General features: G+C 39.0%; 1 protein-coding gene, 2 long non-coding RNA genes and 1 pseudogene across 8 annotated transcripts in view; 1 reads left to right on the top strand and 3 right to left on the bottom strand.

Moving 5' to 3' along the window:
- Positions 1 to 3914, bottom strand: part of LOC111347525 (uncharacterized) — a 28681-nt gene extending 24767 nt beyond the window's left edge. For 2 of the 5 annotated variants that reach the window (XR_015998553.1, XM_088752679.1), the window contains exons 1-6: positions 3778 to 3908; positions 2916 to 3253; positions 1528 to 1700; positions 1042 to 1266; positions 273 to 497; positions 1 to 93 (exon numbers count right to left, since the gene is read on the bottom strand). The exon at positions 1 to 93 is cut by the window's left edge and continues 84 nt beyond it. Coding sequence is in view for 4 of the 5 variants with exons in the window: in XM_088752679.1 (XP_088608805.1) it covers positions 1 to 93; positions 273 to 497; positions 1042 to 1266; positions 1528 to 1693 (709 nt within the window). In the remaining variant the exon portion in view is untranslated. Of the gene's footprint in view, positions 94 to 272; positions 498 to 1041; positions 1267 to 1527; positions 1701 to 2915; positions 3254 to 3777 lie in introns of all 5 variants that reach the window. The other 3 variants (XM_088752680.1, XM_088752681.1, XM_088752682.1) reach the window with 3 other exon arrangements.
- Positions 3915 to 5786: 1872 nt separating this feature from the next.
- Positions 5787 to 7529, bottom strand: LOC148735205 (uncharacterized; annotated as a pseudogene).
- LOC111347526 (uncharacterized) lies at positions 6929 to 25554 on the bottom strand. Of its 2 annotated transcripts, XR_015999077.1 has the most exons (5): positions 25496 to 25554; positions 15972 to 16003; positions 8678 to 8765; positions 8346 to 8459; positions 6929 to 7740 (listed from the first exon to the last, which is right to left on the bottom strand). It is a non-coding gene; the product is annotated as an uncharacterized LOC111347526 (long non-coding RNA). The 2 variants fall into 2 exon arrangements; XR_015999076.1 differs by lacking the exon at positions 25496 to 25554 and having other exon boundaries at positions 15972 to 18073.
- Positions 21198 to 22071, top strand: LOC148735204 (uncharacterized). The gene is made up of 2 exons (XR_015999078.1): positions 21198 to 21629; positions 21797 to 22071. It is a non-coding gene; the product is annotated as an uncharacterized LOC148735204 (long non-coding RNA).
- Positions 25555 to 26031: the final 477 nt, after the last annotated feature.

Below are 26031 nucleotides of genomic sequence, written 5' to 3'. Positions count from 1 at the left end.
CAAGGTCTGTTCCATTGAAAAACAGTTTGCAACCTTTGTAATTCCAACTCTGGTGTTTCATTAAGATTCCACCATCTCTAGTCATCTCCGCACCTGAAATAGATCAGAATTTTTCTCCTGCGCATAGATAAAAATTGTGACAGAAATAGAAGAAAACTGTTGCAAAAGCTATGCAACAGTTCTAAAGCTAATATGAAAATAATCGTACTGAAATAAAAGCACAATCGAGTTTGCAAACAACTTGTGCACTCAAAGGACCTCAAGACTTTCACCTTCACAAATATCTGTCCTCTCTCGAATGAACTGGAGAATATTACAAGCGGGTTGATGGCAAGTCTCCTCTAGCCAAGTGAAACTGTTCCTGTGCCCTGGAAAGACGACTCTCACTCTTCTTTGACATGAGATTAGATTCTCCTTGCAATGACAATGAAGACATGGAGACGTCCACCAAGCTTGGTCTGACTTATATCCTAATCCTTCTTCGTCGCGGCAGTTGGCTAAAGTTAAAGACAACCAATGATAACTATAGCTACCTCATCTGATCTATAAATGGTTTATAACAGTAAGAGGTTGTGCTTGGTTAGGTTTATTGTTTTGTTCCAATTCACTCCCAAGCGTTCGCGATCGTACCTTTTATCTTAGCAAAGGCTCCTTGGAACTACCTCAAGGTATGTCTTAATAAGGTGATGAAATGTTGAGTGCTTAAAATTCTAATACTTAGAGAAGAAATTTCTGCCACTGTCCCACCTTTTAGATATATGAACAGAAGGCAAAACAATGACTCTGGGACAGAAGCAAACCTAGGAGGGTGAATGGGATTACGCGTTTAATCCAGGTGTGCTGCGTAAATTAATTGTCTAACACTGAGATTAGGACCGAGTGAGTGAGTGGGTGAGTTGTTGGTCCACACGTAAACCTCAAGGTATGACTACATCATACCACGAGGTGACAAAAAACGAAGAATAAAAGATAAGGATGACAGTGGAAGTCATTTACACGATCAACGGTGTTAACAGTTAAAGACTGTCAAACTACACTTACTTCCACATACGTCTTTTCTCAACTTTACAAACCGGGTGACGTTACATGAAGACTGGCTGCAAGTTTCTTTTGACAAAAGGATGCGATTTCGATACCCTGCGACGAACACTTTTAAGTCCCTCTGACAGTGGATCTGAGATTCCGTGCAATTACATTTAAGGCAAGGAGATATTTTCCAGGTATCGTGGTTTTTGTATTTCTTCCCTTCTTCGTCAAAGCAAAAACCTGAAAGATAATTTGTGTCACGGTCAGATGCATAATAAACTAAATATCTCTTAGTTAAGCTTAAAAAGCATCCTTCTTCGATAATTGGCGATCAGGTGGAGATTGTACGGTTGCTTCAAATAAAACTAAGATTCTTGCACAATGCAAACGCTTGGTTGAGACAAGACTGAAAGAGATAATAGCATAAAAAGAAATTTTACGGTATCCATCTTTATCCCGATCACATTTTCGGAAAAGCTACTGGAATAAACTACATTTTACCTTTAAACGGGGGAAGTAGCACAGGATGAAGAGTGATTTTTGCCAGAATGGGGTCGGCGTGATTTTCTCTGTGAATTCGACCACCTATACAAACGTTTGTAGTCACTGTACTGAAAAGGTGCATGATTACAGCTGCTTGAAGGTATCTCGATTTCACCTCAACCATGACGGAGCTGGTGAAGATAAATTGTATCAACAAAGTGAACATAAAAGGTGGATTGTGTGTGAGATATACTACTACACCATCCTACCAAAACATTAACAGTCGTGCCGTTTTTTGGTTTTCCCGTCAGTGCGGCATACGGGCTGCCTTCCTTTGGGCTCCTCAACCAACAAGTCATTCCATTATTTTTATGGCTGTTAACTAAATTTCTTAATAAAATAGCGCAGAGTTACTGAAAATCATCCCTTAATGAGCATTCTACGAATGTTATTCATACCAAACATCTGAAAGTATCAAAACTCTTTTATGTTCCACCTTTCTACATTCCAGCTTAGTTTCTTGGAACACATTCGTCTCAGTGAATGTCAGTACCACACAAACCAATTTTATACCACATTAACCTCGTAAAAGAAACGGAAAGAATGACCTAGTCCTGACCAGGAAACGAAACTTGCTAAATCACGACCAACTTTTATCACTCGAGTCCTACAGCCAATAATTTGACGTGTACTTATTAATTTCAACGAAAAAGCACATTTTTAGTTGAATTTTTTAGACAGTGTCTGATAACGAAAACTGTCCTTTGTACGACGACTCCTACCTTAACGACCGAACTTTAAGTAAAAATAGAATGATCCGGTAGGCAAAAAAGAAAAAAACATGCTTCGATTACCAAAGAGAAATTTCCAAGTAAATAGAAAATTGTGCCATGGGGGTAACTAAATGGGAGGTAGCTGAGGCGAGCTCAATAAAACAAAGTCTTCAACGGGCCCTCTTCATTTCAACAGACCTTCTATAACTCTTCCTTATCGAGAAACCATGATGCGCAGGAAATATTTTTTTGCTCTCCCAAACGTTTGTATCTCTAGGATTGAAACCTAGCAGGCGTAATGCGTCTTCTATGGCTGCTTGTACGGGTAAGGGGGCTAGGTGGGACAGGTCAGGTGAAGAATTATCTGACTTAAGAGACACGATCTCGCCGTGAGTTAGCGTATTGCACATTCGTTCTACTGTTATACCTCCTACAAGTGTCATTGAAGTAAGGCAGCTTCTCCAAGAAAAATCTGCTGATGCAGTTAATAGACGTACAACGAATTGTACCCGAGACTCTTTAATTTTCAAATAACCCGAATAGAAAAAATAAAAAACTATATTTTTTCTAAAAGCAACAAAATGCAGAGCTGAAAATTACATTAGGCTAACGTCCTGGACAAATAACACTTACCTGAGTGAAAAGAGATCTAGTCAACGTTATGGCCAAATCGGGAGAAGTTGAGAAAAGTATGGCCAGTCCTTTATATCGGGTTCCCTCTGGCTCCACCAATACGATTCACCCCTTTTATAGATAGATTTTGATAATTGCATTCACCTAGAGTTTGCGTGAACCAAGTAAGTTACGAAGTCGAGTTAAAAAACATCCTGTTTCTTCCGGCGTCTTTAAAGCAGCGACATGTGCTAAGATGAAGACGGTTTGTGAATTCATCGATGGGCTTTATGTATCCCACATTTGTTAAATTAAAGCTACCGAGCACCACAAACCGTTGGTCTACTTCTTCATGCGGCCTAAGGGAAACGGTACGACTTTTAAAAAGAGATGAAAATCTAGGTGATGTCTGAATTTTTGACTACACAGCTTTGGTCATCAGGCTGTGCAGCAAAGACAGTCTCCATAGCAAAGTTTAAATAGGGATATAAAAGATAGAAATTTTCCCAGTCTTTCATTTCAAAGAAAGGGCAGCTGTATAGCTTAGAAAAAATATTAGATTACGATTTAATCTTGTCACTTATCATGTGAAGTATTCAATTCGCTAGAAATGCACTGATAAGGTAATTCGTACATCCAATTAACATCGACGGACCAAAGATAAAATAGCTAAAAACATCTTTTGAGTCATGAATGACGTAAGCAAGTTAAAACTTTCGATTCTCTCTCTTTCTTACGATTTCCTTTTTTTTTTTTAAGAAGTATTTCAAGACGGTGCTACATTATCTTCGCAAAATAGCCGGGATAAGGAAACTTAAAAGGCAATTACCAAAATGCTACTGATTCAAGAGCAAAAGAAGGTCTCTACGGCATTGAAACTAACCTCCGATGGCTGCTTTACCCTCGTAATATTTGCGGTGCAACGTTATCAAACCGGTCTGAATAGCAATTCTCCTTTGAGCGTTTCTTAAACAAGAGACCACAAAGACTAGAGGAGATCGGCAAGCTAAGAAAACACTAAGTGACAGATATGCTTATATCTCGCTATTTTGTTTGGTTGCAATAGCACCTGCTTTACAATTCCAATTTTGCCCAACCAATTAAAACATTCGATCTACTATGATCCATTTCCTGAGATGGTGTTGAAGATGTAGTGCACTATTATACGAGTTTAAGCAAGGCTTCGGTTGTTAAGCAAACCTCTGCCTGACAGGGGCAGCAAAAATCAAAGAAATGATAAATAGGCAAACAGAACTTGATAAGAGAAATGATACTTGGGTACAAATAATATTTTAACTTCCTCTTCCTCGAAAGTCAGGGAATATTCAAAAGAAAGATCGAAGATCAACGGCTTCCAAGTCAGCTCTTACGGAATTAATTTGATTGTAAGGAGATAATCCGCAAGGCAGGACATACGATTAGAATGAATTAAGACTGAATGCATGCAATTACACAAAATTTGATTATTGGTTAACAATTTGTGGCCGGTTCCTACGTTGAGTTGTTGTGTAATGCTATTTTAAGGGACTGGCATACAAAGGGAAAGAAAGTAAGTGGATATGAAAGTCATCAAAGGCAATGCAGTATCACTTAAAAACTTCTTCGAAAGGGAATAAAGTTTCTAAACATTCTGCACAGATTTAGACGAGTTTCGTTCAAGCAGAAAATTAGAAAATTATGTTTATGTATCTTGTTTCTCTCATTTACATACGCATTAAAGCCTCAGGGCTGGGGAATGGTTTATCTCTTCTCAATGCATTTGCGAGTTATCTTTGTTACCCGGGTTAAAAAAAAAAAAAAAAGATCACTTCGGCTTCGTAAACTTCTGGTTCGCCAACCTTTGCACAGTTCCCGAGAGACGGAGTAAAGAGAAAAGAATAATTGAAGTTAAAATGCATTTTACTCTTGTAATTTCAATGAATGAAACACATTAATAGATTAATTATTTTTCGTCACCCTAATTGGTTTTGAAAGAAGTGCAAAAGCCATCAGTGAACTGGTTAGAATTCCTTGAAACTTCGCTCAGCCTGATTAGATTGAAGAAGCACTGGTGGTACAATAACAAAAGACTGTTGGTAAAATATCACTTGACATTATAGGTTTTTGTATATGAGACTGGAGTGAGAGTATTGTCGAAGTGTTGTTGACACTCGTTTGGTGTCGATGAGAAATGGCGAACTTTGTGCATAAATGAAAGTAGAGAAATGAATCAATAAATGGTCTAAATGAAACCGACAATGAAGGAACTTAAGAATGAAAAAGCGGACAACAAAGCGAAAAACAAAATAAAAAACAAAATAAAAAACACAACAAAACTTTCGATAGTTGAAGGGGAGTTAAAGCTCCATTGGCGATAAATGAGATCCGATTGATAAATTTCTTTAAATACTGCGGTAAACCTTTTTAAGTGGAGACACGGGAGCTTGAATACAGCCGTTTTCTGACAGCCTAACGCGGACTCTTCAAGATGTTATCATGAGTTATCAATATAATTTAGGAAAACTCCACAGTTTTGATATCATTTTCGGTTCACGAAACTAAATTTCATTTGAACATAAAAGAGGTATAATTTCCGAGAAAAGAGGCAGGTGTGTTAGCTCCAGCCAGAATGGAAACAAAATCTCCATAAATAGAAAAACAAGAAGAAATTGGCTGAAAATAACTGAGTGGCTGATGACTGTAGCAGACATAAAATTACAGCTTTTAAGCTACGACAGAATTTGCAAAATGTCCTGATTTACTGAACGCAATTAAAAACCACAAGAAAACGAGCGCTGACTGATTTCTGGGTGAACGAGAACATGCGGGTCACCATCAGATATGGTTTATTTTTGATCAAGGGTAAATCAAGCATATAATGAATGAAAGGTTTTATTGACTTTTTATCCACGTATCCATGCATCCATCTAACATTCCATCCAAAACTATATTCTTCATCAACCCCTCTACCTATCTATTATTCATCTAATTATGCATTCATCCATTCAGTCCTCATATCTTTCTGTTGTTGGATCGGAGCCCAGTTGTTCGAAGGTCGATTGGCACTAACCCGGGGTTAAGTTTCAATCCGAGTTTCTTTTTCTTTTGTTCAAAAGCATATTCTTGGATGATTTTCTCGACTCTTTTAAGAGCACCCAATCATCAAAATTTAGACAAAATGAAATAACCTAATTTGCATATTAAGCTTTCAGATATAAAAAATAATTTCACACTAACCATTGGTTATCTTAACTCTGCTTTTAACAACCCGGCACGGATAGCAAAGCCATGTATTCCAGAATTTGTGACGGTCTTGGAAATAAATTTGTCAATTTGATGATTTCCGCGTGGACTTCTCATGCACTAAACGTCATAACCTGGTTTCCTCTGGTGTTTCATTGCAAATAAAAACGGCGAAACAGGCTCATTCATCTCCACAGATCGACGGCCGGCAATTTCTCTAAATATTTTGACGGAAAACGTCTCTTTCCAGTTACTTGAGCAGTGAGATGAAAAGCTCGCACACAATGCGGTTGACCTAAGCTCTGATGGGTTTTCGAGCCTCTCTCGTATTTCCACATGAGAACATCGTTTTCCGTTTCTGGGTCTCGCTCCAAAGTATCATCTCCCTGTTTCAGTCGGCAGCTTTCATTGCGAACTCGGAAGCCAAAATGTAAAGCAAGTATCCACCAAATGGTCCTTTGCAGAACTATCGGATTTGAGGTACTAAATTCTCTGCAAGACAGAAGTTTGTCCTCTTCTGTTTCTGTTAACTCAAGGTCTGTTTCTTTAACACTCAGAACGTCCTTTAAAGCTTTAGACTCTCACCCTCGACGATGTTAATGTTTAAGCCAGCCTCGTTCAGGGAACCCTGCATACTCCGTTAGAGTGTCAGGCTCGTACTCTCCACCGCCCAGTTTCATTACGTTTACAAAATCAAACTCAGTTCTCCGGCCTCGCTTTCCGTGAGACAAGACCGCTTCCATGCTGTCATATCACTTAATGTTTTAATTTTTTGTCATTTCAGGTGTTTGTTCCACAATAAACTCACAAAGCTCGTTAACGCTCTCTTTATTTTACATTTCCTCTGCTGCTTTTTTCGACGCCATCGCAACAATACAATTAATAACCTTACGCTCAAGCACTCCCCAATTTTTTTCAATTGCACGGGCTCAAAGCGTGTAATCCCGAGTGACAAGATGGGCCCGAGTAGCCAGTCATAACAAAGGATACGCTGCATATAGCCCACCACTGCAGGCGCGTAGCGTGTCATTTTTTCAAGTACGCACAAATACATATGATCTAGAAACCTAGTAAGTAAACTGAGCGAAAAATACTACGTTCTTTATTTCTTGTTTGAAATAGTTGTGTGAATATAAGCAAAGAACAAAGCGTCTTGCCTTTATTTTGAGCAAACTTGGCGCAAACACAACATTGTTTTCAAATTTCTCTGGTCGCTTCAAGTATGCACGTGCGTATATGCGTATAGGACAATACGCGCCTGTACTGCGGCTCACTGTTAACCGTTTAAGAGTTGAGTGAAAGCCACAGGCATTCTTTGTAGTCAAACTGAAGGTTATAAAGAGAAATGAATACGAGTAGAGAATAGCGCACTGCTATTGTTCAGCATCAAAACACATTTTTACCGACAATCATCTTTAACACTGTCACTTTTTTTTTCAAATATTCCAACCTTTAGAGAAGCATGAACGAGTAACACAGCTTTTTAAACCGCATAACGGATATATACACCATCTACAGGGTGTAAGCTATAGTGCGATTCACACTCTTTCTCTCTCAAGGATGATGAAAAAGTAATTTTTCCTTCTTGAATTGTCTCTTCTTTGTCCAATTCATCCAGGACGAGCTATGTTAAAAATATGAAAACAAAATGGTCATTATCGTGTAGCATCCCTGTACCTTGGGTTACTAATCTTCCATTTTTACCACAGAAAATCTCATAGCCCTCCTATAATAATATTATTACAGCTTCCAGAGTATGCTTTCCAGGATGAAGACAAAAGTTAATTCAACGTTACAGGTATATGCCTCAGACTGCTGACAAGGGTGTGTACAATCAGCTGGGACAGATTGTCTGATATTCACAAAATAGATGTACTTATTTTGAAAGATAAGGCTATTGCAGTGTTTGTTTTACAATAGGGAGTCAAATGCATTGAACGATTATAATGTATTGAATGCTAAACTGTCAAGAGAAAGGGCCAAGTTATTAGGCCATCCATTTATCATTGTTTCATTTTGGGTAGGGTTCATAAAAATCAAATTTGTGTTACCACAATTCTTTTCGTCGCTTTACGCGTCAGAGTTCCTTCCTTTTCTCATTCTAACATTGAAAGACCATAACATTGAAAGACATAGCTGTTGACGTTTCCGAACTCAATGACTGTTTCTTAGATAGAAATTAATTTAAGAAATCGACGTGCAAATATTAACAAAATCTTCTTAGCTCACCTGAGCTGAGTTGAGCACAATGAAGAGGTAATGCAAAGCATCATTGAACTGTCTCATTCCAAATACTTGACACCAAGTAAAGGAAGCAAAACAAGAATACTCCTTACACCTTTCCTGTGGTAGGTAGATAAACACGCAAAGAAAAGCTTCAATTAGTAAATTAGGATTGAGATTAAGGTGAAAAGAATTAAGAGATAAATGCACCATAATTTACGCTCATATTATGAGCTCTCGAAAACTTATCGACCAGATTGACGAAAACGTACACGTAGTTTAAACATATTTCTATTAATATTATCAACAAAGCTATGTGGAGAGGCAATGTGTCTCACTTTGAGGCCTCCAAATTGTTTCTACTGTATTTGGACGCCAGCTTCCCAAAGACAACTAGGAGAACGATGGAAAAATGACAACGTTTGCCTAAAAAAAAAGAAAAGCAAAGAAAGAAAAGCAAAACGAAATAACACAATAAATAAATGAAACCTTAAGACATTAAATTCATTCGAGTCTTTTGAAATACAAAGGGGAAAGTGAGAATTCTGAGATTATCTATGATGCTCTAACGATACTGTGAGTTTAATTCAGCGAATGTGATCCGAGAACTGTAAGAACGAGAGGATGGGCTAGAAAGCTCAGCTGGGAGGGTAACGATTTTGGGATATAAAAGAGGTGCTTGATCGAAGGGGATGCAAGCCGGAGTCGAGGGGGGCTACAGGAGGATTAATTGTTATTCCTGAGAATAAAGACACAAAAACAGTGAAAATGCCAGAAGAATGGCCAAAACTGGTCCTTTGAAGATCAACTCAGTGGTTTCCGTTGAGCCAGCATGTAAAGGGTTGTTTTATGAAGAGCATTAGAATAAAGATAAACGCATTTTTTTATGTGAAAATGTAGTGTGATCGTCTGGGTGAGTGCGGTAGTCCTGAGAAGGACTGTTGTCAGTGGTGGTGACTGACGTTTTGCAAACCTGTGCGGAAGTCATCATGAGAGTCAAGTGAATAGTTGTCGTAAAATGTTCTTGGTCCATATAGTGTAAAATGATTGGCCAGTTTTGCCGTGATGTTATTGGCTGTAAGACTCAAGTGGCGTAAGTCGATTGTGATTGGTCTGTCTCGATCCGCGGGTAAATTTAGGTCGTTCTGTTCGGCTCGTTTGTGATGTTAATGTCGTGAATGAGTCTTTTCCATGGAGCCGGTAGTAGTTGACACCTGTTTAAAGGAGTCTATTCTAAGTTAGTAAATCACCTTTCCAGAGTCAATCGTTGAAAGTAGTTAGTGCTGTAGGTTAAGCATTGCGCAGAGTCTCAATCAATATTGTGGTTCGTAAGTCGATGACATTCAGCAATGGGATTGTTGACATCACCTTTCCTCGTCGCCCTTCTGTGTTCAGTCGGTCTTGTCGCGAGGTTTCTGCCAGTCTCTCCAGTGTAGGAGGCTTGGCAATCGGAGCAATTGATCTTGTAAATCGCTCCCTGTCTGTTCCTCGGTTCGTCCTTGTCTTTAACGTTGGTTAGTAATTGACGTAGTGTGGTGATGGGTTTGTGGGCGACGCGGATATTGAAGGGTTGTAAGAGGCGCAAGATGTTCGCAGACGTGCCTTTTATGTACCGTATGGTTGCTGTAGTCCTAGGAGTTGCTATGTTGTGTTTCGGTAGTGGTAGTAGGTCGGTGTGTGTTTCGTCGCATGAAGTCGTCGTTGTAGTTGTTCTTTGAAAAAACAGGGCAAGGGTATTTGTTCTCGTCGGATAAGCTGTCTGTTGTGTTGCATACTAGTTGCGCGCGTCGAGTAAGAGTTGTGATAGTTGTGGCTTTGTGTGATGTAGGGCTGTAGGATGACTCGATAGTAATCTGTGTGTCGGTTTCCTGTAAACTGTCGTCCGTAGTAAGTTGTCGTCACAGCTTACTAGACAGTCTAGAAAGCCTTGACGAGAACTCAATACCGACGACAGTTTACAGGAAACCGACACACACCGACTCGGGATGGGAATGGTGATACATGTACATGAAACTCAGTGCAATACAACGAATTGGTCTTACCCCAGCCTACTGCCACGCGTGGTTTTAAAATAAGCACAAGGAAAAAGACTTCCCCAAGGAGAAAAAACTATTTACAATCGTCAAGGCTCACTGTTTGTTTTGGTTTCAAAATACTAACAAACCTTACCAAATCTTACCAAATTGACATACAACAAATTACTGGGCTTAGACGTTAGAAAACTTTCATACAAACCACAGATTGGACTTAAATATATCACTAATCAGGACTTCTCATTCAATCTTTCTACAAATTGGTGATGATAAGGCAAAGTTGCGCTCCATCTCCACAAAGAAATACCAAATACTGCCAAATACTGATTAAAAATCAAAATTCTTTTCTTCGCTGATCCAAGATAACACAGAGACATATTTCCAGCTTCAATTTGGTGGACCAGCCTATTGTAAATGTTCTTAGGTACTAATGTTCACTCGGAAAAATCATGCCTCTTGAGTTCAGCTAAAGTTTGTTGCTAAATCCATCACAGATTGGTCAGTTTTGAAACTTATCAAAATCCCCACATCCAGCAATACATGAGCTATGATCTTACTGTGATGTGATTTGCTGACAACATCACAGAAATATAATACGGAAAATAAGCCATGGAATTCCTTCTTCGATTTCATGTCAATTCTTTCGTCCTTCATCATGTGGTTTTTACGGCTCCCTGAGTCTCGTAATCTTTGATGAAAGGGCGACCGGATCGTTTTGTTTTATTTGCCAGTGGTAACGACCGGCTACCGCCAACACGTTTTGCCGATAGCTCGGTTGGCTTTTGTCTAAAATAACAGTAAACATGACGAAATCTACCATTCAGTCCCTTAAAAAGGAAAATGAGGACCTGAAGAGTAAACTTGAGACCCCAACTAACGATTTCAAAGAGCTGAAAGAGCTGAAAGAGCTATTAATGAAGAAAGAATCAACGGAAAGAACAACACTAGATGGCGGTTCTTCGTCACCGAACCATGAGCTGGAAAACAGCGTACAGTTTCTTAGTGATGAATACGGTGACTTACAGAATTCTCACTCCGCTGCTCAGTGTAAACTAGCTAGATTTGGCAAAGATTTGTCGGATATTTCAGCCACAGTTAAGGAGACATCCAACGCTGTGGAAGCGCTACAGCAGTACCGTGAGCTACCAATACAACTTAAAAATCATTGGCTACCCACAAGTTAACGAGTTCGAATCATCGGAAGACACAGCAAAACTATGTCTTCATTTATTCTCTCGTCTTGGCGTTGACGGAATCACACTTAATGACATTGACACTGCTCATCGCGTTCCGATAAGAGCGAGTGCAGCGATAAAGAAACCAAAACCTATCATATGCAAGTTCACCGGGCGCTTAGCCAAGGATAAAGTAGTGGCTGCCAGGAGAGCATCCATTAACATTAGCTCCCAGGATCTTGGCCTACCAAATGGCATTTCTTTTGAGCGTATTAGAATCTATGATCATTTAACACCAAAGCAGCAAGAGCTACTTTATACTGCCAACAACTTCAAAACCCAACATGGTTATAAACTCTGCTGGATAAAGAATGGAGTTGTTTTCCTCCGCAAGAGTGAAACGTCAAGACCAATTAAAATTAAAACGATGGATGACTTGATAATACTAACACCACAGAGCCATGGATCGTCACACCAAACCAATTAGTAACTGAACCTTGTCCTCTTCATGGCTTTATTTTTCTGAGGAGTGTGAGCGCTTGAAGTATTTATTCTCACGTTTGGACTACCCTCACCACCTTATCAACTCCGCCATTAACACCTTTGTCAACTCGAGAGTTGCTGACCAGCAGCCATTGCAGGCGTTGGAAAGATTGGCGAAAAATGATGTAACCCGAGTAGTCATACCCATCGAGGACCAAGACTCCGCTAACATTGTTAAGAAGCAGTTGAAAGACCTTAGCATTAAGCTCCAAACCACAATCCAGCCCGTATTTGTCAGTTGGAAAATTGGCCAAGACCTTAAAGAATATGAGACCAAACCACAGCTGGTTAATCAACAGTGCGTAGTGTACCAATTTAAATGTAATCTGTGTGATACAGGGAGCTATGTTGGTTACACACGCGGGCATTTATATCTTATAGGAATGGTTCTAGCGGGTAATGTGACGTCAAATCTAGAACACGAAAGTCTGCATTTCACACATTTTCACTTGTTTGGGAAAGTTGTCGTCGATATTGTCCGAAATGTGCCGACTAGGTGTGTTGTATGAGGAATGTATGAAGCGCGATACCCTATTGCAAATTTCGCACGTTGCCACATCCTCCTACAGCACACCGATTAAAGTCTGCCTTATGTCTATTGACTGGTTACCTCCTTGCATTGCGAAAAGAAAATTTTACCAGTGACACAATTCGAGGTAAAGTACAGGAAATTTTTCGGTAATAGCAGATAGTACGGGCCTACTTGGCGAGAGAAACCCTATACTGTTGTCCCGCTCCTAACTTCGAAGCATGGAAACTAGTTAGCGGCGCAAAGGTTGCTGGGAGAATTAAAATGGCGGAAACTATAGAGCCAGTTATCAATTTAGAGAATTTCGTCGTGACTCGTTAGTTTCTGGACAGTTGTAAGGTAACAGTGAATGCTTTTAAACCTGTAATACTGCCACCAGGCTAAAAATAAAACTGGAATGCTTGGAAGGCCCTGCTGATCCGATCAACAGTGGATAAAGACCTTAGCATATGGTTCTTAGTACGGTACTGGAGTGTTTTGTCTAACTGAGGCAGGAGAACAACAAATTAGGGGGTAATTTTCTGAAAGAACAATGGAAGCCTATACGCGAACGATACTTGTGATTATTACGCGAACAAAGAGGTTTGAGGACGTTTAGGGTTTCCGTCACGCGCCAAAAACCTCACACCGCTGATCATGAATTTGTTTTGTTTTGTCATAGTTAGTAGAGGGGTCCCCCTCTACTAACTATGGGGAAATTAACTCGGTAGAGCTACTTGGCAGCAGAACGGAAACTCGTCACGACTTCCCGGTACACGGTGATCTACTTCGAGCGAGCTTGTACGGTCGTCAAGGATGAGACAGCGCTTTGGTTCCACAGTAAACTTTTATTCCAGGTCAGGCGAACAACTGACATGACCGTCAGCGTACTTAAGTTTGTAATCTAGGATGTAATCAACAAAGCTTGCCTAAGAACGTGTCCACGTGAGATCCAAGCAATATCAAAATTTGAGTCTACATGGTACCCTCCAGAATTTGATACCATTTTTTGTACGTACTGGTATTACTCTAAGTTAAAAGCCTGCCAAATATTTTCCCCGAAGTCCGAACAGTTCACGATATACAGTAGTCTCCCTCGCAGCCGTTTTTTTGGATGTCACGCAACGCTCCCCCAAAAGAACGGCTGCTGACATCCGAACTACATTCCTTTCTCATTGTCCTTGCGGTTTGTTCGCGGTCTATTGAACAGACCAATCACATACCAGAAAATCTGATGACGTAAGGTTTCACGAAAATGTGGATATGGCAGATGATCTAGCTAACATGTCGGGAGAAACAATGAAGAAATTTGTCAATGAGAGCTCAAAATGTTTCACATGTTCATCGTTGTGCCCTGGTAAAGACAGAGTATATATTTTTGGGAAAACTTCTCACAATTTCGTTGAAATTATAGAATCTACGCTTAACATAGACATCAACTGCTACGCCAACGACACGAACGCTAGATTGTTTGAGCGGTTGTTAAAGTTTCAGCGAGCAACTGAGAAAGTAGAAGAAGCTAAAAACTGAACTGAAACTCTTTATTCGCACTACTTCAAGAGGTTACCACAGATTATAAAAGTCAGAATATATAAGAAACAGTAAATTACATCAATAATCAAAACGAAATACAAGACGTCTTTTAATCGAGGCCAAGGGCTAAACGCTTGCTTCGACCTACAGATGGAGATCGGGAGGCAAAAAGCGCGTGCTTGACGTCAACAAACCGGGCGAAGGCTTCAAGAACACTGCAATTTAGGTCGGCCAACGTCTCCTACACTACTTGTACTTCTTTATTTGCCAGTCCGCTGCTAGCTGGAGTGAACCCGATTAGTTATGTTCGTGGCTTCTTATCACCGGTAGAGGAAATCGGCCCGAATTATCGAGTGTTTCCGCACGTTGGTACAACGCAACAACAATAACAATAATATGACCACTTTCATCGGTCACATGGTCAAACACGAGCGGGAGTGCTTGATATATCAGTTAACGATTTCCCGGATCCTGTAGGCAACTTAAAAAAAACATCTTTCTGGACTAAAACTTTTCTAATTGCAAGCTTCTGGTGAGCATTAAGCTCGAAAATTTTAAACTTTGACGACGCTTTGCGAAAAGCTCCTTCAAGCACCGCCATTTGTCTTGTGTTTTCCACATGAGGATCGCGATAGAAAACGATATCTGATTGGACGAGTCTCAAAAGGTGAGTCTGGCGCGAAAAGGTTCCTGAAAATGGAACCCGAGCTGTGATTGGCCAATTCGGAGAAAGGAATGTAGTTCGGTTGTCAGCAGCCGTTCTTTTGGGGGAGCGTTGCGTGACATCCAAAAAAAAACGGCTGCGAGGGAGACTAGATATACAGTGGTTCGAGTGAAATGACACACAATTTTAAGTAAAATCATGGTAAATTCGTCCATGAAGTTTAAAACTTGCTCAGAGACTATTGGGTGTAGACATAATTAAGAATCTTTGCCAATTTCAAATGAATAGTATACTCATTCAACTCAACTAAATTTGAAGAGGATGCGATGACTATGTTCGAAAATAATAGGGACTTTACGAGAACGCGCAGTTTGAAAACACAAAAACCGAGAAGGGCCTGGGGCGAGGAGAACAAAGTTACGGATGCGAACGCGACGACAGAGACAGCTGTCCAAATCCTTTAAACTCCGCTAAACATATTTTCGTTTTATAGCTGCTGTTATACGCCATAAATGGCAACATTCAGAGAGGCAAGGGAAGCTTTACTGTTTACCTATCAAGATGGAAGCATTGATGATATAGAGTTTGCCCTGTTGTGCGATTTAAATTCTTCTGAAAATCTCGAATTTCGTTATTGGAAGTATGGTCGCTTCGATCTTGATTCTATGACAGATGATAAGTGTAAGACTGAGTTTCGGTTTTTCAAGAACGATATTTATTTACTTGGGGAAGTTCTTGATATTCCAGACATAATAAAATGCCCTAATGGCGTTCTTGTGGACAGAACGGAGGCTTTGAGCGTGCTGTTGAAGCGTTTTGCATACCCGTGTCGATTTGCAGATATGGTTGCTCGATTCGGGAGACCAGTTCCACAACTTTGCATGATTACAAACCGAATGATGGACTACTTGTCCGATGAATATAGCCACCTTCTCGCAGATTTAAATCAGCCATGGCTTTCCAGGGACCTTCTCCGTGATTTTGCTGCCACTATACATGATAAAGGAGCTCCATTCGAAAACTGTTGGGGTTTCATAGACGGAGCAGTGAGACCCTTGTGTAAGCCAGATGACAGCCAAAGAATTATCTTTAACGGGCATAAAAGGGTGCATGACAGTTTTCAGTTTACAAATATATTATGGTTGTTCTATCCTACCGGTAGAAATTATACTGTACCTGGAAGTACACATGTCTTTGTGATCACAACACTGAAAAAATAAATGATAATAACTGCTTGGAGGTATCTCGATTTCGCCTCGACCATGACAGAGCTAGAAAATATAACTTATATTATTAAAGTAAACGTAAAATACAATTTATACCCATAAAGTAAACATAAAATACGAAATGTGGGTGAGTCATATAACCATGTTAATATAACTACACCTTTCTACCAGAAACATTAATAGGCCTCGGCTGCCATATAGGGATATCATTTCCCGTCAGTGTGGCATGTAGACTGCTAGTCTCTGAGCTCCTCAATCAACGAATGATACAAATAATGTTCATGACTATGTATCCAGGTTGCGAATAGATCCCGCTAAAAACCTGTTAGTAAACCCGTCAAAACAAACGATGAAGAATAATATGAGAACTTAAGATACCGGATTCAAGTGTATCCACGAGTAAATTTTGTCGCGTAAATCATAATCAACTAACGTCAATGAAGTTTGTCAAGGTTTCCGATACATTCAAAGCCAATTTCTTCTAATCTTATGTACAAAGAGCTCGAAAGAACTCTTCTAGGTTAAGATTTCTTGTAGAGTGAGTCACATTCCACGATAATTGGTCTGACAAAAAAATTATTCAGTAAACAACAAAATAATAAAGGGGTAAGTCTCTAAAGAAAATGTGGTGCTACGTCGATGGGGTGTATTACAAGATAATTGCGTTTTATCAACTGAGTTGATAAATGTGAGCGCTAACGCATTTTCTGCCTCCCCCTATCACAAAGGGAAAAGGAAGCTATAGCTTAGCAATAACACAGGTGATTCCATCTGAAAGTACGCTTGTAACTAATCATGTAGATTTATTTACTCAATTCGCCCGACTCGCGAAATTGCTTTCTGTCGACAACTCCTGCATAATTAAGAGCCAATGGACAAAAGATAAAATATGTTAAACCCTATCTAAGTCAAGAACGACGTAAGAAATTAAAGGTTGCCATTCTCTCGCGGACGAATGTTTAAAAACGTTTTCTTGCTCTAAGGTCTAAACAAAAACAAAAAAAAAGAAAAATAGCATGTCATTGGGTAATTGTCATTTATTTTTTTCTCAGTTCGTGAGCGGGCGGTACTTTACAAATCGTGCAATCGGATTGGTTCCGAGAACGGGCAGCATTCTCCCATCTGGCCCGCTGACAGCGGGCGGTATCCTATCCGTTGCGTGTCGAGTAGCCTAGTACATTCTTAACTTCGTCGTAAACTTTCATAAATATATTTCGTATATCGGCTGGTCAGCATCTGTAAGCAGAGATTTCGGTCACGACCTTTAGTCGATATATAACTTATAAATTCTCTCCTCCTTCTCTCTAAAATAAAGAAAAAAAACATTGATGTGGTATCAAATGTGTTTCTTTAATAGATTGACATGCGGCATGCAAAACCCTTTGCAATTCAATAATCCTTAACTAAGAAAGTTAAGGATCGTGCACATATACGTAAGAAAGTTAAAACAAGAGGTATTTGCGGTTAACAATTAGTTTTATCGATGTTCCTTTCATTTGTTTAACATCATAATTCTACAAAATCATTTGTTCGTTGTGGGACGTTGAACGAAGGTTTGATTTCTACTATAGGAAAACTTTCGCTAATTCTTTACAAGTTCCAGAAATTTCGATATTTCAACTGTACATTTCACAACAGAAACCGAAGAAATTTGATGACTAAAAGTCGCATTACTTCCCCTTGTGTCTAGAAAAAGCATTTCATTTGACTTGAATTCTTCGGTGGAAGGAAGATTTTACAGACACCATTACAGCAAGCAAACAAGCAGACGGCAGACCCTCGCAACTTCAAAAACATACAATTCAATTTACTTACCGTTTGACTTTCCTTGAATTTAAGAGCGATTGTTATCGATGGTCAAACATTTGGTGGTAACAGCCGAAAAATCGATTCGGCTCATATTCTCAAGTTAGGCAGGCCTTATGGTGAAACAAAGCACTGCATACTTCGTTTGGCTGAATACCGATTTGTTTTCGAGTAAATCGATAATAACTGAATTTCGCCCAAATGCCGCTTTTGAAGCTCAAAATTTCAGACAAATCTCGGAGCGTCACGTCACGAATTGAAAACACTTGGACCGATAAAAACTACCAAATCTTGAAAAACAACATCAACACATATGTTGATTGCAATTTGAGCAATTCTTGATCGTTTATTTACACAATCTAATTGAATTTAACCGACCGTCTTGTTAAAAAGATTAAAAATAGGTCAAAAGTAACCCGTTATTTAACTATGTGCTATACAAAATAATTGACTGAAAATCTGGCTTTTGGAAGGCGGAGTGTGGTTCTCTTCGATCTCCAAAGGAGTTTTTGGGGAAATGATTTAGTACGATTTAATAAAATTTTAGAGTTGGATAAATAATAATAATAATAATAATAATAATAACGAATTTTTATACAGGATTGAAAAACCCATCAGTGTGTAACACTGTTGTCCTTGGGGTCCTGTCAAAATAATAAATAAATAAATAAAATAAAACTTAACAAGATATAATCATTGATCTTAAGGTCTAGAAAAGCATACAATAAAATAAAATGCTCTAAAAAAGGATACCTATAACCACGTTTAGATCGAATTTAACTAAAATAATCTCGCAATTTGTTCTTAAATTTCAGTCTCGAATCTAACGACCTTAGTTCAGCAGGCAGGTTGTTGAAAGTCTTTGCTCCTTGGTAATAGAAGCTCTTTTTACCAAATTCTAAACGTACTTTGGGTAATTTCACTGATATACCGTTATTCCTAGTGGCCTTAGAATGAACCAGTCTTTCGAAGTAGTTCTTAAAGGGTGTGCAAACATTATTCAGGAGACAGTCGAAAACAAACAAACAGCTTTTACGCTTGATCAAATTGTTCACGGATGGGGGATTAAAAGAACTATTGCCAATAACTTTATAGCCTCGTCGTTCGATGTTCTTTATCATTTCCTTTCGGTAATCCGGAAAGCTAAGACCAAGTGTTCCGCAATAGGTAAAAATAGGTGCGATCATAGTGTTATAGATCGATTCTGCACACTTTTGGTCGATCAAAGGACGAATTGATCGCAAGAGATTAATTCTGGTTGCAGCTTTTTTATAGATTCGGTCAAAATGTGATGCAAGGTTTAGTGATGAGTCAAGGTGAACACCTAAGCACTTATAGGTAGAGGTGTTATTGATGAGTGACCCATTAACAGAAAGTTTAAGTTCCTTGTCTTGAAGGTTGATTCTTTTAGCTGTTCCAAATAACATAGACTCCGTCTTGTCCTTTTTTAGGTTAATGATCAGTTCGTTGTCTTTAAACCACTCGCACAGGTTATTCATATCCTCGCTAAGGCTTCTCTGTATAGTATCAATATCTTTAGAAGAGGTATAGATGACTGAATCGTCGGCATAAGTGATAATCTTCGAGTGTTGAAGCGGTTTATGTACATCGTTGAAAAAGATAATGAATAAGATAGGACCCAGGATACTTCCCTGAGGAACACCTGTGAGAATGGGTTGAGGTTCTGATAGCACGCCTTTATATTGGACAACTTGTGATCTGCAGAAAAGATAATCAGTCAGTGAACCATGCGAGTTCCGTTCCACGAACTCCGTAAGTTGAAAGCTTGCTCAGGAGGCCAGAGTGACTGATGGTGTCAAACGCCTTTGATAGATCGATGAAAACACAGCCTGTCAGGTTACCATTCTCACCTTCTCTTCTGATAACATCGGTTAGATGAGTAACGGCCAGTTCAGTAGAGCGCATGCGACGGAAGCCGTACTGAAAATGAGAAAGTAGACCATTCTGTTCAAAATGAGCCATCAGCTGCTCAAATACCACTTTCTCCAGGATCTTTGACATTGAACGAAGTATTGAAATAGGCCTATAATTGTCGATTTCGGCCATTGAACCAGATTTAAAAAGTGGTACAATTTTAGCCGCTTTCCAGTCAGTACGTATAGACCCTGTTGCGAGAGACAGGTTAATTAAAATGAGCTGATTTGACGGTGCCGTAGTTTATTCGAAAACGTTCACATTCACACGCTCAAAAACTCAATTGTTTCGCATTTTACATCCAATCTGCAGCTTATTTAACATAATATTATCTTACCGTCCATATTGCTGTATCACAAAAGGGGATTGCAGTCCTAAAATTGTTCCACTGCTCCCTCAATAGCAATAGAACTTGGCGGGACAGTCAACACCTCCTGATAATGATTGTTTACAAAGCGTACCTCGGGGTTTCTCTATTCCCATTTCGTTGAAATACTTCGCGTAAGAGATCTTTGTTTAAATATAAGTCTACAACCGAACCGTTAACCAAATATAAGCGGAATGTTGCTACTTCAGAATCATGTTTCTCGCGTGCAGAATAACGCTGATTAATTCAAAATGAGGTCTACTGAAATAAAACGCAAAAATAAAACATTGAACTATGAATCACGTGGCTACAGGAACTAAGGTCGTATGTTACATATACGAAACAGGAGCAAACAATTATCTTACTCCGATCACAATTTAATGTATCATAACTGATTATAACCTAACTAGCAGAGCCACGCAATCAAATTCAGTATACGTAAGCGTGCTCAAAATCCCGATAGTGCACGCTAATAGCGTGAGCAAATCGCCTCGCCAGAATTTTTTTCGCGCGAGCGGCCATTGTTAGTGCGGGAAAAGTAATATATTTCGCGACAATAATGGATACAAACAGAGACTCGACCCACCAGTCCCAAAACGAAGACAACTTTCCGACCTTTTCCCTTGGGCTAAAGAGAAAAGCAACGGAAAAGGAGACTCAGCATCAGCGCCGTCACGATACGCTTCACTGTCCGAGGATGAAATGGAACAAATTTTGACAGAAAGACACTCTGGTAAAACCAAACAAATGACAAACTGGTCTGTTTTAACCTTTAAAGGTAAGCTTAAATTTTTCCGTTTTGAACTACAGTAAAATAAAACTCGAGCTTTCAACAGAAAATTTGAAATGAAACCAATTCCTATTTTGATTTCCTACCAATCGTTTAAACAATTATTTATTATATTCCTGTATGTGTTATACTCCTGTACGTATCTATTATAACATAGTATATCATTGTAAAATATCATGCAATTCAGCCCCTCGGCTGCGATGCACTATTTGTTTTTAAACTATTAAACTAAACTATTAAACTAACATTGTGTTACATCCGGTCAGCAGTCGTGCTTCTCGAACTTCCGGCCTACGCGTTCAGTTTATTCACCATTCTTGGGTTATCGACTGTCGCAATATCTGACTTGATTTTCGCCAAAAACGTCACTTTGGATTATTCAAAGGCAAGCATTTTCTTTGTACATTGATCTCGAAACATTTACTTTGCTTCCTGGTTGGATAATATTGATGAATTTAGGTGTTCGACGGCAGAAATCGCAAGTATTTCGACCATGTTTTGACCTTGTAAACTATTCTTTGTCAAGAGTACGTGGACTACTTGTATCATCATCTCTGGTCTGAAACACGGCAAACTGGATATTCGATGGGAATAACCATTAGATTAGAGTCTGCGCTAGATTTGGTCAAGAAAATGGAGCGAGCGAAGGAGAGACACTGGAGAGAACCACGCAACGAAAGCATCCTGAAGGAATTCCTGAAACCTTCAAGGTAGGTTTTGTACCAAGTTATATTTCGTTGGCCAAAACCTTATCAACTAAATTTAGGTAATAGACAAGATGATTAAAAAAACTTTTGAAGCTGATTTTGTCTCTCTAAAGCCTGTTTGAACCAAGTAGTAGAGCCCTCAAAATTACCAATTTTTCATTTTGTTGCAGTTTGCCCGAAGTGTCTTCAGCACCCATGGCCAGAATATAATTTTCGCCATATCGATTTTATGATATTTACAAACTTTAATATCTTTGTAATCTCTGCTGCTAATTTGGTTGAAGTAGAAAGAGTACTTTCGGAGAAATTACGAATGTGATTGTGCTTGTTTTTCCTGCTTGTCTAAATGGCTGACAGGAAACATAGTAAGGCGGGCATTTTCTTCTTGTTTGTAAAACCCAAAATATTTTAACGGAAAATTATATAAACTGGGAGAGTGGCTCTACCATCTGTATGAATTTCATTTGAATTGGTTCACATGCATCCGAGAACCAGACCTGTTTACTTTTACTTTCTGAGGCCGACGTCATCTACTGCGGTTACCATGGCAATGATACATCTGCTAATCCAAATGTGGTTGTTTTTGTTTATCCCCCAAGGTAACCTACCTCCACACAAAAATTGAAGGGGGGTTAAAAATTTTTATTTCCAACTTTGTTTCACTTTCTCGGAGAACTGCTCTTAAACGTTTATTCCTGGGGAAAACCATGGGAGTAAAGTTATCAACTGACTTCCAATGAAAATTGGCCTAAGGAAAAAGAACGGGCGGGATTGTACATCGCTACTGTAATGGAAAGTGAGAATGTCATGAACGAAACGTTGCCGCGAAATGTAAGTAACAGATTTTCTTCAATTTACGTAACTAACAGGATATCTTCGGTTAGCATGTTCTCCTCGGCCCATCATAGAGCGAGAGAAGGTTGCAGACATATTTTTTTTTAAACATTTTTGAAGCTTTTTGAGATTCTACAACAAAAAGGATCGAGTCTGTGTGAAACGGAATGGAACGGAAGGTGCTAGAATTTATTACGGACTTTAGCACAAACTCACGCATTGGAAGCAAAAGGTTCTCCTTAAAATTTTGTACCTTTTGGGATGTCCGCGGTCACTTTCACATTTCCACACAGATAAATGATCACCTCGACCCATCATAAAAAGCAAAAAGGTTTGCAAACAGACAAATCTAAAGAAATTTGCGAAGCTTTGGGACTCTGCATCTCATACGACAACAACAAATATATGGGCCGCGCGAAGCAAGATGCCCCTTAAGCGACCTGGTACTTACTCGGCCAATCCCGGCATTCATTCTGATCCCAGTCATACAGGTAGAGTAATACAGTCGTGTATTTACAGTCGTGTATTACTCAAACTCCTGTCAACATATGTTTTAATGTTGTTTTTCAATATATGGTATATTTTATCGGTCCAAGTGTTTTCAATTCGTGGCGCGACGCCCCGAGATTCGTCTAAAAATTTTGAACTTCAAATGCGGCATTTTGGTGGAATTCGGTTGAGGAAAAAAACATATTATTCACCATCCTGGGTCGGTGAATAACATATGTATTACATTAGTAACTCAGTTTTAGGCGAGGTATGAAATCGAAATTCAAAGATTTTTACCCTGGCAATCAATAGCCTCACTGCTTTTGTTTCCTCTATTTCTAAGATCCCTCTCAGGATGGTGACATCATTGCATTTTCTTCCAAACATATGATAAGATAGCCTAATAAAAGGCAATGTGACTACAGTGCATACTAGTGTATATTTGTAGAGCAGTGGCAAGTACCAAAAGCGCTATCAATTCAAGAACAATGAAAGAACTTACCTGGGATGGTTGCTTGCTTCCCAAGATTAGTCCAACCTAATCAAAACAGTATCAATAGCGATTCTCTTTGCAGTGTTTCTTGAACAAGAGGCCAGTAAGACTATTGGAGATCGTCACGCGTAAACAACACCCAATGACAGGTGCGATAATCTCTCGTTAGTATATTTGGTTGCAACACCGCCTGCTTAAGCACCTATCCGCACTAGCGACAAAATTGTTTATTTGGACAAATTTTCTGTCATCATCAACACTTTACAAGTACGGATGGTTTGTCATGACTCGACAGATTCTGGCCGATGAGAACAAATTTTTAGACGCACCGTCGACAAAATTTGTCCCGGGTAAAACCTTGCCAAAACCGACTAAATAGAGAAAATCGTGATAAATTTGTCGATCATTTATCGTAAACGCCACCACCAGAGTGGTAATTGAACTGAGTTTAGTTTACCAAAAGATTGCAGTGATTGTCTTTATTTTACAACTTCAAACAACTTAAGATTAATCCTGGTAATAACAGTTTAAATCCATAGGCAAATTTTGAGAAGGTCAGACGCTGGATGGGCAAGATACAGCGGTGGAGCAATTTTCCAGTCACTTTATCAGTCCAACAATGAAGCAGTAGATGCGGCACAAGATCCAGAAGTGCCCACTCAAAGCAAAGGGAAAGGAAAAGCTAAATTTAATAAAATTACAGTGAAATGTAGTATCGGTGTTATTTTTGGCTGTTAATTGTATTTGACAGATTTAACAGCTTGGACATTTTTTTAGTGCGGATGTATCAGAGGAGACAAAACTTGTCAAGTCGAAATTTGTCCTTTGATTTTGTCGGGACGATTCTAGATTTGCCTGCTAGTGCGCATAAACTCTAAATAACATTATACAAGTTTGAAGAGAGCTCGATTGTGAGGCAAACTTTTCCCTCATAAGAGGCAACAAAAATCAAAGAAGCAATTAAAAGGCAAACAAAACTTAAAAGATAAATAAAAACAAAAGAAAATTACCACAATTGCAGACGACAGCGCAAAGACAGAAGGTGAGTTATTCAATATCAATATTCAATCCGGATGAAAAAAAAAAAAATTAATCAAACATCACGTATATTTAAAAGAACGAATCGTTTCGCAACTTCTTCTTGTCCAAAGTCAGGCAATATTTGACGGAATAAGATTAAATAAAATCAATGACGAATTTATCCCGAAGTTAAAGACCTGTAGAACTTGGTTATTTGCGTTTTTGTTTTTTAAGCGTTTTCCATTCTCAGATATCTTATATCACGCAATTCGGAGTGCATATAAAAATATCGTAATCCCCAAACTTTGTCCGAAATAAAAACCTTGGTTAACTTTTGAAAAAAATAACTTTCCGAAGTAACAAACCTTTTTTGACATAAGCGACCTTTCCTGTTAGCTTTTACGGGCTTAATTAGACTGTAGACACGTGCAATCGGAGATGGGCTGCAGGGCAGGTAATACGAGTACAATGCATTAGGACTGAAAGCAGATAATTACAGTGGAATCTCAATTTAACCAAATGCCAAGGGACTGACGAAAGTGGTTCGTTATATCGAGGGTTCGTTATATCGAGTTTATGTGGCATACATTTTACTTTAACTTTAGCCGAGCTGAAACTGAAGTATCGTTCACTATGCTGAGGACTTCGTTATATAAAGGTTCATCAAGGCTCCACTGTACACACAAAGTGGTTTGACAGTTAACAGTTTTGAGTTCTGAGTTAAAATTTTATGCACAATAAAGGGTGAAATAAGCCGATGTGAGATGCATCATTTTAAAGGACAGCGGTATCATTTTAGAGCGCCTCGGTAGAGAAAGTTTCTAGAGAATCCGCATCCATAAGTTTGGCGCAAAGCATAAATCGGGAACATTATGTTCTAATGTACATTCTCAAATATCCAGCATACACATTAAAGCCTTACAACAGGGGAATAATTCACTTTTCTTCATTAATTCGTGAATTATCTTTGTTACTCGTGATAAAGACAAAAATTGCAAAATAACTATAATAATAGAAAAGAACAAGACACTACCTCATAAATTCTGGTTCGTCAACGCCTTTTCAGGTTCCCCAGAATAGCGGCGAAAAAAGAATTAAACTGAGTTAAAAGCTTTTCAATTCTTGCAATTTCCTTGAATGGAACACATTAACAGAGATGGATATCTCTTGTCGGCTTAATTGGTTTCGGAAGAAGTGCGAAAGCCATCCGTAAATTGTTGATGTTTTTTTAACAAGGGAATCCTTTTACATGTAGTATTTATAACGAATGGTGAACTTTGAATATACATAAGAATAGAGGAATGCTATTAAAAGGTATAAGAGATTCAAATGAATGAAGGACGAAAATGAAAAAGTGATCTTTTCCAAAGTTTGTTTCATACAGTGTACTTCGAGGAGCGGGGTGAAAGAAAGCTGACTATCTATGTGCCTGATCAAAAGGTAATTGAATGCTGTGTTCCATTAAGATAGAAAAACCCCAATCTGACCTTTGCCAGCAGTACGAGATCTCATTGATCACTGCTTTAAATATCATGGTAATACCTGTCTGAGCGGAGACCTCCATTAGGT

The sequence above is a fragment of the Stylophora pistillata genome, chromosome 3 (genome assembly GCF_964205215.1).
Source record: "Stylophora pistillata chromosome 3, jaStyPist1.2, whole genome shotgun sequence".
Taxonomy (NCBI): domain Eukaryota; kingdom Metazoa; phylum Cnidaria; class Anthozoa; order Scleractinia; family Pocilloporidae; genus Stylophora; species Stylophora pistillata.
The sequence above is the reverse complement of the archived record's forward strand: the minus strand, read 5'-3'. Positions and strand labels throughout refer to the sequence as shown.